This window comes from Oncorhynchus nerka, linkage group LG14 (genome assembly GCF_034236695.1).
Source record: "Oncorhynchus nerka isolate Pitt River linkage group LG14, Oner_Uvic_2.0, whole genome shotgun sequence".
NCBI lineage: Eukaryota > Metazoa > Chordata > Actinopteri > Salmoniformes > Salmonidae > Oncorhynchus > Oncorhynchus nerka.
In genome coordinates this window covers 5,809,934-5,824,080 of record NC_088409.1, presented here as the reverse complement: position 1 = coordinate 5,824,080, position 14,147 = coordinate 5,809,934, and the positions used below count along the sequence as shown (strand labels likewise).

The 14,147-nt window shown below is 49.0% G+C and overlaps 3 protein-coding genes across 3 annotated transcripts in view; 2 read left to right on the top strand and 1 right to left on the bottom strand.

Annotated features, from left to right (window-relative positions):
- Nucleotides 1-3,212, top strand: part of LOC115116098 (intermembrane lipid transfer protein VPS13B-like) — a 53,596-nt gene extending 50,384 nt beyond the window's left edge. The window contains exons 11-12 of the mRNA XM_065027293.1: nucleotides 1,539-1,788; nucleotides 2,053-3,212. Of these exons, the coding sequence (XP_064883365.1) occupies nucleotides 1,539-1,788; nucleotides 2,053-2,301 (499 nt within the window). The 3' untranslated portion in view covers nucleotides 2,302-3,212. The remainder of the gene's footprint in view (nucleotides 1-1,538; nucleotides 1,789-2,052) is intronic.
- LOC135574944 (uncharacterized) lies at nucleotides 3,040-5,110 on the top strand. Its single transcript, XM_065027067.1, has 3 exons — nucleotides 3,040-3,052; nucleotides 3,818-3,993; nucleotides 4,039-5,110. Exons 1-3 carry the CDS (start codon nucleotides 3,040-3,042, stop codon nucleotides 4,744-4,746), a joined length of 897 nt encoding a protein of 298 aa, XP_064883139.1. The 3' UTR covers nucleotides 4,747-5,110.
- Nucleotides 5,111-12,313: 7,203 nt separating this feature from the next.
- Nucleotides 12,314-14,147, bottom strand: part of LOC115122686 (regulator of G-protein signaling 22) — a 45,771-nt gene continuing 43,937 nt past the window's right edge. The window contains exon 21 of the mRNA XM_065027066.1: nucleotides 12,314-12,958. Coding sequence (XP_064883138.1) covers nucleotides 12,804-12,958 — 155 coding nt within the window. The 3' untranslated portion in view covers nucleotides 12,314-12,803. The remainder of the gene's footprint in view (nucleotides 12,959-14,147) is intronic.

Here is a 14,147-nt window from a genome sequence, read left to right as displayed (position 1 = left end):
GGGCAGTGTATTCCAGTATGTTGAGAGGGCTGATTGGCTGAGAGGGCTGATTGGCTGAGAGGGCTGATTGGCTGAGAGGGCTGATTGGCTGAGAAGGCTGATTGGCTGAGAGGGCTGATTGGCTGAGATGGCTGATTGGCTGAGAGGGCTGATTGGCTGAGAGGGCTGATTGGCTGAGTCTGAAATGGACAACGCCGTCCCCTGTAGTTACTGCCCTTGTTATCCTGGAAGTGGTTTCCTTCAGCATGGCCAGCAGAACCGCCCTCCATCACACTGCTGAAACTAAGCAGGTTTGGTCCTGGTCGGTCTGGGAGAGCAGATGTGTGTTAGTGTTTGAATAGGTACAACATATCTAGTGATTTAACATGTGTGGTAGTGATTTAACATGTGTGGTAGTGTTTGAATAGGCACAACATATCTAGTGATTTAACTTGTGTGGTAGTGTTTGAATAGGTACAACATATCTAGTGATTTAACATGTGTGGTAGTGTTTGAATAGGCACAACATATCTAGTGATTTAACATGTGTGGTAGTGATTTAACATGTGTGGTAGTGTTTGAATAGGCACAACATATCTAGTGATTTAACATGTGTGGTAGTGATTTAACATGTGTGGTAGTGTTTGAATAGGCACAACATATCTAGTGATTTAACATGTGTGGTAGGGTTTGAATAGGTACAACATATCTAGTGATTTAACATGTGTGATAGTGTTTGAATAGGTACAACATATCTAGTGATTTAACATGTGTGGTAGTGTTTGAATAGGCACAACATATCTAGTGATTTAACATGTGTGGTAGTGATTTAACATGTGTGGTAGTGTTTGAATAGGTACAACATATCTAGTGATTTAACATGTGTGGTAGTGATTTAACATGTGTGGTAGTGTTTGAATAGGCACAACATATCTAGTGATTTAACATGGGTGGTAGTGTTTGAATAGGCACAACATATCTAGTGATTTAACATGTGTGGTAGTGATTTAACATGTGTGGTAGTGTTTGAATAGGCACAACATATCTAGTGATTTAACATGTGTGGTAGTGATTTAACATGTGTGGTAGTGTTTGAATAGGCACAACATATCTAGTGATTTAACATGTGTGGTAGGGTTTGAATAGGTACAACATATCTAGTGATTTAACATGTGTGATAGTGTTTGAATAGGTACAACATATCTAGTGATTTAACATGTGTGGTAGTGTTTGAATAGGCACAACATATCTAGTGATTTAACATGTGTGGTAGTGATTTAACATGTGTGGTAGTGTTTGAATAGGTACAACATATCTAGTGATTTAACATGTGTGGTAGTGATTTAACATGTGTGGTAGTGTTTGAATAGGCACAACATATCTAGTGATTTAACATGGGTGGTAGTGTTTGAATAGGCACAACATATCTAGTGATTTAACATGCGTGTATACATTTGTATGGAAATACTGGTCACCTATGGTCATGTGGTCTAATGGGATTCTTGTATAATTCATCTGTCGGCTGACCTCCGTCTCCTCTTCCTCCCTCCACTCCCCAGGAAGATGCTCCAGTCCCTGGGTCGTCCAGAGGTTCACATGTCCCTGGAGGTGGTGATCGTGTCCGGGTCGGGTCAGGAGCATGCTGGGTGTCTGCTGCTGACAGGGGAGGTGGTGTTTGTGGTCAGTCTGTCTGAAGACACACAACAACAGGCCTTCCCTATCACCGAGGTGGCCTGTCAACAAGACCCCCACCACCTGGGGGCGCTGACCCTCACGCTGCAGCAGCAGAGACTCACCAACGATGTAGAGGTAGGGGGGGAGTGAGGGGGGTAGGAGAGGGTGAGGTAGGGGTGGTGGGATGGTAGGGGTTGTGAGGGAGGGTGAGGGGGGGGAGGGTGAGGGATGGTGAGGGTGAGGGAGGGGAGGGTGATCACCATATGGTCGTTCAGCAGACGTGTTTATCCTTGGCCAACTACAGTGAACAAAAATATTCAGATTTCAGAACATGCAGGAAACATCACTAAACCTCTTCCTCTATTTCCCTCCTCCCCCCTCCTCCTCCCCTCCCCTCAGGGTGACAGTGGGAGGGAGTGGTTGTCAGAGCAGCAGTATGGTCGTCTGGTGGACTATGTGACTCGTGCGTCTGCGTTCCTCTCCCCGTCGGCCTCGTCCCTCCAGCAGGCTCCTCCCATCACCCCGGCCGAGCCTCCGCCCGCCGTCACCAAGACCTACCGTTACCTGGTCAGCCCCGCCCACGCCGCCGTGTTCGTCTCCAAGTTCACCATGGTCAAGAACAAGGCGCTGCGCATCGGCTTCCACTGACACACACACCTTTAGAGAGACACACCTGTACACACACACACCTTTACAGAGACCCTGACACACACTCGTACAGACACACACACACCTTTACAGAGACACACCTGTACACACACACACCTTAACAGAGACCCTGACACACACTCACACACACACACCTTAACAGAGACCATGACACACACTCGTACAGAGACACACCTGTACACACACACCTTTACAGAGACCCTGACACACACTCACACACACACACCTTTACAGAGACCCTGACACACACTCACACACACACACCTTAACAGAGACCATGACACACACTCGTACAGAGACACACCTGTACACACACACCTTTACAGAGACCCTGACACACACTCACACACACACACCTTAACAGAGACCATGACACACACTCGTACAGAGACACACCTGTACACACACACCTTTACAGAGACCCTGACACACACTCACACACACACCTTTACAGAGACCCTGACACACACTCACACACACACACCTTAACAGAGACCATGACACACACTCGTACAGAGACACACCTGTACACACACACCTTTACAGAGACCCTGACACACACTCACACACACACACCTTAACAGAGACCATGACACACACTCGTACAGAGACACACCTGTACACACACACCTTTACAGAGACCCTGACACACACTCACACACACACCTTTACAGAGACCCTGACACACACTCACACACACACACCTTAACAGAGACCATGACACACACTCGTACAGAGACACACCTGTACACACACACCTTTACAGAGTCCCTGACACACACTCACACACACACACCTTTACACACACACCTTTACAGAGACCCTGACACACACTCACACACACTTTGATTTACTCTTAAACATTTCAATAAAACACCTGTGGCAATGAACACTAATGTTGGGGAGACTGGAAGGGCTACAGTACGTTCCAAATGCCACCCTAATCCCTATATAGTGCACTACTATAGACCAGGACCCACCCTATTCCCTATATAGTGCACTACTATAGACCAGGACCCACCCTATTCCCTATATAGTGCACTACTATAGACCAGGACCCACCCTAATCCCTATATAGTGCACTACTATAGACCAGGACCCACCCTATTCCCTATATAGTGCACTACTATAGACCAGGACCCACCCTAATCCCTATATAGTGCACTACTATAGACCAAGAACCAATGCCACCCTAATCCCTATATAGTGCACTACTATAGCCCAGGAACCACCCTAATCCCTATATAGTGCACTACTATAGCCCAGGCCCCACCCTAATCCCTATATAGTGCACTACTATAGCCCAGGCCCCACCCTAATCCCTATATAGTGCACTACTATAGCCCAGGAACCAATGCCACCCTAATCCCTACATAGTGCACTACTATAGCCCAGGCCCCATAGGCCCCTGTGTTGGGAATAGGTTGCCATGAGGTCGTTTCACTCGTAGTCATATTGTCCTTAACCGAGTGTCTCCGAGCTCTTTATTCCTGAGTAACCGAGCTGTTACAAGCTCTTAATGCCGAGAGCCTCTCTGACCGGGTCACGGTGCCGGTAGTGCCGGTGGTGTTGGTGGTGCCGGTGGTGCAGGTGGTGCCGGTGGTGCCGGTGGTACAGGTGGTGTTGGTGGTGCCGGTGGTGCAGGTGGTGTTGGTGGTGCCGGTGGTGCAGGTGGTGCAGGTGGTGTTGGTGGTGCAGGTGGTGTTGGTGGTGCAGGTGGTGTTGGTGGTGCAGGTGGTGTTGGTGGTGCCGGTGGTGCAGGTGGTACAGGTGGTGTTGGTGGTGCCGGTGGTGCAGGTGGTGCAGGTGGTGTTGGTGGTGCCGGTGGTGCAGGTGGTACAGGTGGTGTTGGTGGTGCCGGTGGTACAGGTGGTGCCGGTGGTGCAGGTGGTGTTGGTGGTGCAGGTGGTACAGGTGGTGTTGGTGGTGCCGGTGGTGCAGGTGGTACAGGTGGTGTTGGTGGTGCCGGTGGTACAGGTGGTGCCGGTGGTGCAGGTGGTGTTGGTGGTGCAGGTGGTACAGGTGGTGTTGGTGGTGCCGGTGGTACAGGTAGTGCCGGTGGTACAGGTGGTGTTGGTAGTGCCAGTGGTGCAGGTGGTGTCGGTAGTGCCGGTGGTGCAGGTGGTGCCGGTGGTACAGGTGGTGCCGGTGGTGCCGGTAGTGCCGGTGGTACAGGTGGTGTTGGTGGTGCCGGTGGTGCCGGTGGTGCAGGTGGTGTTGGTGGTGCCGGTGGTACAGGTGGTGTTGGTGGTGCCGGTGGTGTTGGTGGTGCCGGTGGGGAACATGTCAGACGATAGAAATGGTTCATATCCAAGCTGTCCACCAAAATATGGTTGTGGGATTTGTTGCTTTTCAGTGTATTTTTGTTTTTGTTTTCTAGAAGACGTAACACGCTACGATGAGATGTTTAAACAAATGGTTTAGTATTTTAAGTTCATGCCCAAGATCATTACTTTGTTATACATTCTGTTAAATTCTTTATGGAATATAAAAGCAGTTTTTGTACTCTAATGCTTTTGATGGTCTGGATCACGTGTCCAACCCCATTCCACAGAGGGCCGCGTGTCTGAGGGGTTTCTCCCTCCTCCCCTTTGTACTTGATTGGTCAATTAAAGGTCACTAATTAGTCAAGAACTCACCCTCACCTGGTTGTCTAGGTCTTAACTGAAAGGAAGAACCAAAAAACCTGCCGACGCCAAGCCCTCCGTGGAACGAGTTGGACCCCCCCTCTGGTCTACATGGATAATATATTGTATTAAATGACATTCTAATAAAAATATTGAAGTTGTGACGCACGTGGTTCCTTCGACCAATAATACCTGATCAGGTTATTAGAGTTAGTGGATCTACTACGGATTGGTCAGGGTTGGATAGCCAGCCAATAGGAGGGGACATTAGGGCTCAGGGTTGGATAGCCAGCCAATAGGAGGGGACATTAGGGCTCAGGGTTGGATAGCCAGCCAATAGGAGGGGACATTAGGGCTCAGGGTTGGATAGCCAGCCAATAGGGGGAGACATTAGGGCTCAGTGTTATCCTGACTAGGCCAATAGGAGGGGACATTAGGGCTCAGTGTTATCCTGACTAGGAGGAGACATTAGGGCTCAGTATTATCCTGACTAGGAGGAGACATTAGGGCTCAGTATTATCCTGACTAGGAGGAGACATTAGGGTTCAGTATTATCCTGACTAGGAGGGGACATTAGGGTTCAGTATTATCCTGACTAGGAGGAGACATTAGGGCTCAGGATTATCCTGACTAGGCCACTAGGAGGAGACATTAGGGCTCAGTATTATCCTGACTAGGAGGAGACATTAGGGTTCAGTATTATCCTGACTAGGAGGGGACATTAGGGCTCAGTATTATCCTGACTAGGAGGAGACATTAGGGCTCAGTATTATCCTGACTAGGAGGAGACATTAGGGCTCAGTATTATCCTGACTAGGCCACTAGGAGGAGACATTAGGGCTCAGTATTATCCTGACTAGGAGGAGACATTAGGGCTCAGTATTATCCTGACTAGGAGGAGACATTAGAGCTCAGTATTATCCTGACTAGGAGGAGACATTAGGGCTCAGTATTATCCTGACTAGGAGGAGACATTAGGGCTCATTATTATCCTGACTAGGAGGAGACATTAGGGCTCAGTATTATCCTGACTAGGCCACTAGGAGGAGACATTAGGGCTCAGTATTATCCTGACTAGGAGGAGACATTAGGGTTCAGTATTATCCTGACTAGGAGGAGACATTAGGGCTCAGTATTATCCTGACTAGGAGGAGACATTAGGGCTCAGTATTATCCTGACTAGGATGAGACATTAGGGCTCAGTGTTATCCTGACTAGGAGGAGACATTAGAGCTCAGTATTATCCTGACTAGGAGGAGACATTAGGGCTCAGTGTTATCCTGACTAGGAGGAGACATTAGAGCTCAGTATTATCCTGACTAGGAGGAGACATTAGGGCTCAGTATTATCCTGACTAGGCCACTAGGAGGAGACATTAGGGCTCAGTATTATCCTGACTAGGATGAGACATTAGGGCTCAGTGTTATCCTGACTAGGAGGAGACATTAGAGCTCAGTATTATCCTGACTAGGAGGAGACATTAGGACTAGGAGGAGACATTAGGGCTCAGTATTATCCTGACTAGGATTAGGGCTCAGTATTATCCTGACTAGGAGGAGACATTAGGGCTCAGTATTATCCTGACTAGGAGGGGACATTAGGGCTCAGTGTTATCCTGACTAGGATGGGACATTAGGGCTCAGTATTATCCTGACTAGGAGGGGACATTAGGGCTCAGTATTATCCTGACTAGGAGGAGACATTAGGGCTCAGTATTATCCTGACTAGGCCACTAGGAGGAGACATTAGGGCTCAGTATTATCCTGACTAGGAGGAGACATTAGGGTTCAGTATTATCCTGACTAGGAGGAGACATTAGGGCTCAGTATTATCCTGACTAGGAGGAGACATTAGGGCTCAGTATTATCCTGACTAGGATGAGACATTAGGGCTCAGTGTTATCCTGACTAGGAGGAGACATTAGAGCTCAGTATTATCCTGACTAGGAGGAGACATTAGGGCTCATTATTATCCTGACTAGGAGGAGACATTAGGGCTCAGTATTATCCTGACTAGGCCACTAGGAGGAGACATTAGGGCTCAGTATTATCCTGACTAGGAGGAGACATTAGGGCTCAGTATTATCCTGACTAGGAGGGGACATTAGGGCTCAGTGTTATCCTGACTAGGATGGGACATTAGGGCTCAGTATTATCCTGACTAGGAGGGGACATTAGGGCTCAGTATTATCCTGACAAGGAGGAGACATTAGGGCTCAGTATTATGCTGACTAGGAGGAGACATTAGGGTTCAGTATTATCCTGACTAGGCCACTAGGAGGGGACATTGGGGTTCAGTATTATCCTGACTAGGCCACTAGGAGGTGACAAAGGGCTCAGTATTATCCCGACTAGGAGGTGACATTAGGGCTCAGTATTATCCTGACTAGGAGGAGACATTAGGGCTCAGTATTATCCTGACTAGGAGGAGACATTAGGGCTCAGTATTATCCTGACTAGGCCAATAGGAGGAGACATTAGGGCTCAGTATTATCCTGACTAGGAGAAGACATTAGGGCTCAGTATTATCCTGACTAGGAGGAGACATTAGGGCTCAGTATTATCCTGACTAGGAGGAGACATTAGGGCTCAGTATTATCCTGAGTAGGAGGAGACATTAGGGCTCAGTATTATCCAGACTAGGAGGAGACATTAGGGCTCAGTATTATCCTGACTAGGCCACTAGGAGGAGACATTAGGGCTCAGTATTATCCTGACTAGGAGGAGACATTAGGGCTCAGTATTATCCTGACTAGGAGGAGACATTAGGGCTCAGTATTATCCTGACTAGGCCACTAGGAGGAGACATTAGGGCTCAGTATTATCCTGACTAGGAGGAGACATTAGGGCTCAGTATTATCCTGACTAGGCCACTAGGAGGAGACATTAGGGTTCAGTATTATCCTGACTAGGAGGAGACATTAGGGCTCAGTATTATCCTGACTAGGAGGAGACATTAGGGCTCAGTATTATCCTGACTAGGATGAGACATTAGGGCTCAGTGTTATCCTGACTAGGAGGAGACATTAGAGCTCAGTATTATCCTGACTAGGAGGAGACATTAGGGCTCATTATTATCCTGACTAGGAGGAGACATTAGGGCTCAGTATTATCCTGACTAGGCCACTAGGAGGAGACATTAGGGCTCAGTATTATCCTGACTAGGAGGAGACATTAGGGCTCAGTATTATCCTGACTAGGAGGGGACATTAGGGCTCAGTGTTATCCTGACTAGGATGGGACATTAGGGCTCAGTATTATCCTGACTAGGAGGGGACATTAGGGCTCAGTATTATCCTGACAAGGAGGAGACATTAGGGCTCAGTATTATGCTGACTAGGAGGAGACATTAGGGTTCAGTATTATCCTGACTAGGCCACTAGGAGGGGACATTGGGGTTCAGTATTATCCTGACTAGGCCACTAGGAGGTGACAAAGGGCTCAGTATTATCCCGACTAGGAGGTGACATTAGGGCTCAGTATTATCCTGACTAGGAGGAGACATTAGGGCTCAGTATTATCCTGACTAGGAGGAGACATTAGGGCTCAGTATTATCCTGACTAGGCCAATAGGAGGAGACATTAGGGCTCAGTATTATCCTGACTAGGAGAAGACATTAGGGCTCAGTATTATCCTGACTAGGAGGAGACATTAGGGCTCAGTATTATCCTGACTAGGAGGAGACATTAGGGCTCAGTATTATCCTGAGTAGGAGGAGACATTAGGGCTCAGTATTATCCAGACTAGGAGGAGACATTAGGGCTCAGTATTATCCTGACTAGGCCACTAGGAGGAGACATTAGGGCTCAGTATTATCCTGACTAGGAGGAGACATTAGGGCTCAGTATTATCCTGACTAGGAGGAGACATTAGGGCTCAGTATTATCCTGACTAGGCCACTAGGAGGAGACATTAGGGCTCAGTATTATCCTGACTAGGAGGAGACATTAGGGCTCAGTATTATCCTGACTAGGACACTAGGAGGAGACATTAGGGCTCAGTATTATCCTGACTAGGAGGAGACATTAGGGCTCAGTATTATCCTGACTAGGAGGAGACATTAGGGCTCAGTATTATCCTGACTAGGAGGGGACATTAGGGCTCAGTATTATCCTGACTAGGAGGAGACATTAGGGTTCAGTATTATCCTGACTAGGCCACTAGGAGGAGACATTAGGGCTCAGTATTATCCTGACTAGGAGGAGACATTAGGGCTCAGTATTATCCTGACTAGGAGGGGACATTAGGGCTCAGTATTATCCTGACTAGGAGGAGACATTAGGGTTCAGTATTATCCTGACTAGGCCACTAGGAGGAGACATTAGGGCTCAGTATTATCCTGACTAGGAGGAGACATTAGAGCTCAGTATTATCCTGACTAGGAGGGGACATTAGGGCTCAGTATTATCCTGACTAGGCCACTAGGAGGAGACATTAGGGCTCAGTATTATCCTGACTAGGAGGAGACATTAGGGCTCAGTATTATCCTGACTAGGAGGAGACATTAGGGCTCAGTATTATCCTGACTAGGAGGAGACATTAGGGCTCAGTATTATCCTGACTAGGAGGAGACATTAGGGCTCAGTATTATCCTGACTAGGAGGAGACATTAGGGCTCAGTATTATCCTGACTAGGAGGAGACATTAGGGCTCAGTATTTTCCTGACTAGGCCACTAGGAGGAGACATTAGGGCTCAGTATTATCCTGACTAGGAGGAGACATTAGGGCTCAGTATTATCCTGACTAGGCCACTAGGAGGAGACATTAGGGTTCAGTATTATCCTGACTAGGAGGAGACATTAGGGCTCAGTATTATCCTGACTAGGAGGAGACATTAGGGCTCAGTATTATCCTGACTAGGAGGAGACATTAGGGTTCAGTATTATCCTGACTAGGCCACTAGGAGGAGACATCAGGGCTCAGTATTATCCTGACTAGGAGGAGACATTAGGGCTCAGTATTATCCTGACTAGGAGGGGACATTAGGGCTCAGTATTATCCTGACTAGGCCACTAGGAGGAGACATTAGGGCTCAGTATTATCCTGACTAGGAGGAGACATTAGGGCTCAGTATTATCCTGACTAGGGGGAGACATTAGGGCTCAGTATTATCCTGACTAGGAGGAGACATTAGGGCTCAGTATTATCCTGACTAGGAGGAGACATTAGGGTTCAGTATTATCCTGACTATGAGGAGACATTAGGGCTCAGTATTATCCTGACTAGGAGGAGACATTAGGGTTCAGTATTATCCTGACTAGGAGGAGACATTAGGGCTCAGTATTATCCTGACGAGGAGGAGACATTAGGGCTCAGTATTATCCTGACTAGGAGGGGACATTAGGGCTCAGTATTATCCTGACTAGGAGGAGACATTAGGGCTCAGTATTATCCTGACTAGCCCACTAGGAGGTGACATTAGGGCTCAGTATTATCCTGACTAGGAGGAGACATTAGGGCTCAGGATTATCCTGACTAGGCCACTAGGAGGTGACATTAGGGCTCAGTATTATCCTGACTAGGCCACTAGGAGGAGACATTAGGGCTCAGTATTATCCTGACTAGGAGGAGACATTAGGACTCAGTACTATCCTGGCTAGGAGGAGACATTAGGGCTCAGTATTATCCTGACTAGGAGGAGACATTAGGGCTCAGTATTATCCTGACTAGGAGGAGACATTAGGGCTCAGTATTATCCTGACTAGGAGGAGACATTAGGGCTCAGTATTATCCTGACTAGGAGGAGACATTAGGGCTCAGGATTATCCTGATTAGGAGGAGACATTAGGACTCAGTACTATCCTGGCTAGGAGGAGACATTAGGGCTCAGTATTATCCTGACTAGGAGGAGACATTAGGGCTCAGTATTATCCTGACTAGGCCACTAGGAGGAGACATTAGGGCTCAGTATTATCCTGACTAGGAGGAGACATTAGGGCTCAGTATTATCCTGACTAGGCCACTAGGAGGAGACATTAGGGCCGCCTCTACACTCTAACCACTAGGCTACACTGCCGCCTCTACACTCTAACCACTAGGCTACCCTGCCGCCTCTACACTCTAACCACTAGGCTACCCTGCCGCCTCTACACTCTAACCACTAGTCTACCCTGCCGCCTCTACACTCTAACCACTAGGCTACCCTGCCACCTCTACACTCTAACCACTAGTCTACCCTGCCGCCTCTACACTCTAACCACTAGGCTACCCTGCCGCCTCTACACTCTAACCACTAGTCTACCCTGCCGCCTCTACACTCTAACCACTACCCTGCCCCCTCTACACTCTAACCACTACCCTGCCGCCTCTACACTCTAACCACTAGGCTACCCTGCCGCCTCTACACTCTAACCACTACCCTGCCCCCTCTACACTCTAACCACTACCCTGCCGCCTCTACACTCTAACCACTAGGCTACCCTGCCACCCCAAATGTGATATTTGAGTCTCTCTCTCCTCAGTTCACAGTACAAATGTAGGCTACACACATTTACAGTGATATGGGGATAGAGACATTTATTTCTACATTACAAACAATAGACTTTTCTGAAAAATGTCAACACTGCCTTGTTGGAAAGTCACGTGAATATCAGACTTAACGCTGAAACAGATGCACCTTCCCAGAATTCATTTCTCCACGATCGTCTGCAGTCGGTTTGCTTCAGGATTTCCACTCAAACGAGCCCATTGTCTGTCCTGGGGGAGACGTTAGAGCTCTGCTGGGCCTGGTGTTAGCTCTGTCCTGGGCGAGACGATAGAGCTCTGCTGGGCCTCGTGTTGGCTCTGTCCTGGGGGAGACGATAGAGCCCTGCTGGGTCTGGTGTTGGCTCTGTCCTGGAGGAGACGATAGAGCTCTGCTGGGCCTGGTGTTGGCTCTGTCCTGGGGGAGACGATAGAGCCCTGCTGGGTCTGGTGTTGGCTCTGTCCTGGGGGAGACGATAGAGCTCTGCTGGGCCTGGTGTTGGCTCTGTCCTGGGGGAGACGATAGAGCTCTGCTGGGCCTGGTGTTAGCTCTGTCCTGGGCGAGACGATAGAGCTCTGCTGGGCCTGGTGTTGGCTCTGTCCTGGGGGAGACGATAGAGCCCTGCTGGGTCTGGTGTTGGCTCTGTCCTGGGGGAGACGATAGAGCTCTGCTGGGCCTCGTGTTGGCTCTGTCCTAAGGGAGACGATAAAGCTCTGCTGGGCCTCGTGTTGGCTGGGGGAGACGTTAGAGCTCTGCTGGGTCTGGTGTTGGCTCTGTCCTCTGCTGGGTCTGGTGTTGGCTCTGTCCTCTGCTGGGCCTGGTGTTGGCTCTGTCCTCTGCTGGGTCTGGTGTTGGCTCTGTCCTCTGCTGGGCCTGGTGTTGGCTCTGTCCTCTGCTGGGTCTGGTGTTGGCTCTGTCCTCTGCTGGGTCTGGCGTTGGCTCTGTCCTCTGCTGGGTCTGGCGTTGACTCTGTCCTCTGCTGGGTCTGGTGTTGACTCTGTCCTCTGCTGGGTCTGGTGTTGGCTCTGTCCTCTGCTGGGCCTGGTGTTGACTCTGTCCTCTGCTGGGTCTGGTGTTGACTCTGTCCTCTGCTGGGTCTGGCGTTGACTCTGTCCTGGTGTTGGCTCTGTCCTCTGCTGGGTCTGGCGTTGGCTCTGTCCTCTGCTGGGTCTGGCGTTGGCTCTGTCCTCTGCTGGGTCTGGCGTTGACTCTGTCCTCTGCTGGGTCTGGCGTTGACTCTGTCCTGGTGTTGGCTCTGTCCTCTGCTGGGTCTGGCTTTGGCTCTGTCCTGGTGTTGACTCTGTCCTCTGCTGGGTCTGGCGTTGACTCTGTCCTGGTGTTGGCTCTGTCCTCTGCTGGGCCTGGTGTTGGCTCTGTCCTGGGGGAGACGTTAGAGCTCTGCTGGGTCTGGTGTTGACTCTGTCCTCTGCTGGGTCTGGTGTTGGCTCTGTCCTGGTGTTGGCTCTGTCCTCTGCTGGGTCTGGTGTTGGCTCTGTCGGGAGTGTCTGCTGGCCTTTGACTTCAGACTGTGGGCAGAGGACGAGTCTGGAGGACAAGAGAGAGGAGGAGAGTAGACTTATTGTTGTGGTCGTTAGGCGCCGTCAGTCTACATCCTACAGGTGTTATTTTACAATGAGAGGACAGACAGCGCTGACTGACTCTTCAATGTGAGGACAGACAGCGCTGACTGACTCTTCAACGTGAGGACAGACAGCGCTGACTGACTCTTCAATGTGAGGACAGACAGCGCTGACCGACTCTTCAATGTGAGGACAGACAGCGCTGACTGACTCTTCAACGTGAGGACAGACAGCGCTGACTGACTCTTCAATGTGAGGACAGACAGCGCTGACTGACTCTTCAATGTGAGGACAGACAGCGCTGACTGACTCTTCAATGTGAGGACAGACAGCGCTGACTGACTCTTCAACGTGAGGACAGACAGCGCTGACTGACTCTTCAATGTGAGGACAGACAGCGCTGACCGACTCTTCAATGTGAGGACAGACAGCGCTGACTGACTCTTCAATGTGAGGACAGACAGCGCTGACTGACTCTTCAATGTGAGGACAGACAGAAGACAGACACTTCTGTAGACAGAAGATCCATGTTTATATGTAGACAGAAGGTCCACGTTTCTATGTAGACAGAAGGTCCATGTTTCTATGGAGACAGAAGGTCCATGTTTCTATGTGGACAGAAGGTCCACATTTCTATGTGGACAGAAGGTCTATGTTTCTATGTAGACAGAAGGTCCATGTTTCTATGTAGACAGAAGGTCCATGTTTCTATCTAGACAGAAGGTCCATGTTTCTATGTAGACAGAAGGTCCATGTTTCTATGGAGACAGAAGGTCCATGTTTCTATGGAGACAGAAGGTCCATGTTTCTATGTAGACAGAAGGTCCATGTTTCTATGTAGACAGAAGGTCCATGTTTCTATGTAGACAGAAGGTCCATGTTTCTATGGAGACAGAAAGTCCATGTTTCTATGTAGACAGAAGGTCCATGTTTCTATGTAGACAGAAGGTCCATGTTTCTGTGTAGACAGAAGGTCCATATGTAGACAGAAGGTCCATATGTAGACAGAAGGTCCATATGTAGACAGAAGATCCATATGTAGACAGAAGGTCCATGTTTCTATGTAGACAAGACCAAGACAACTGTTATAGAGACATGTAGTTAGATTAGGACCAAGACAACTGTTATAGAAGAGACATGTAGTTAGAATAGGA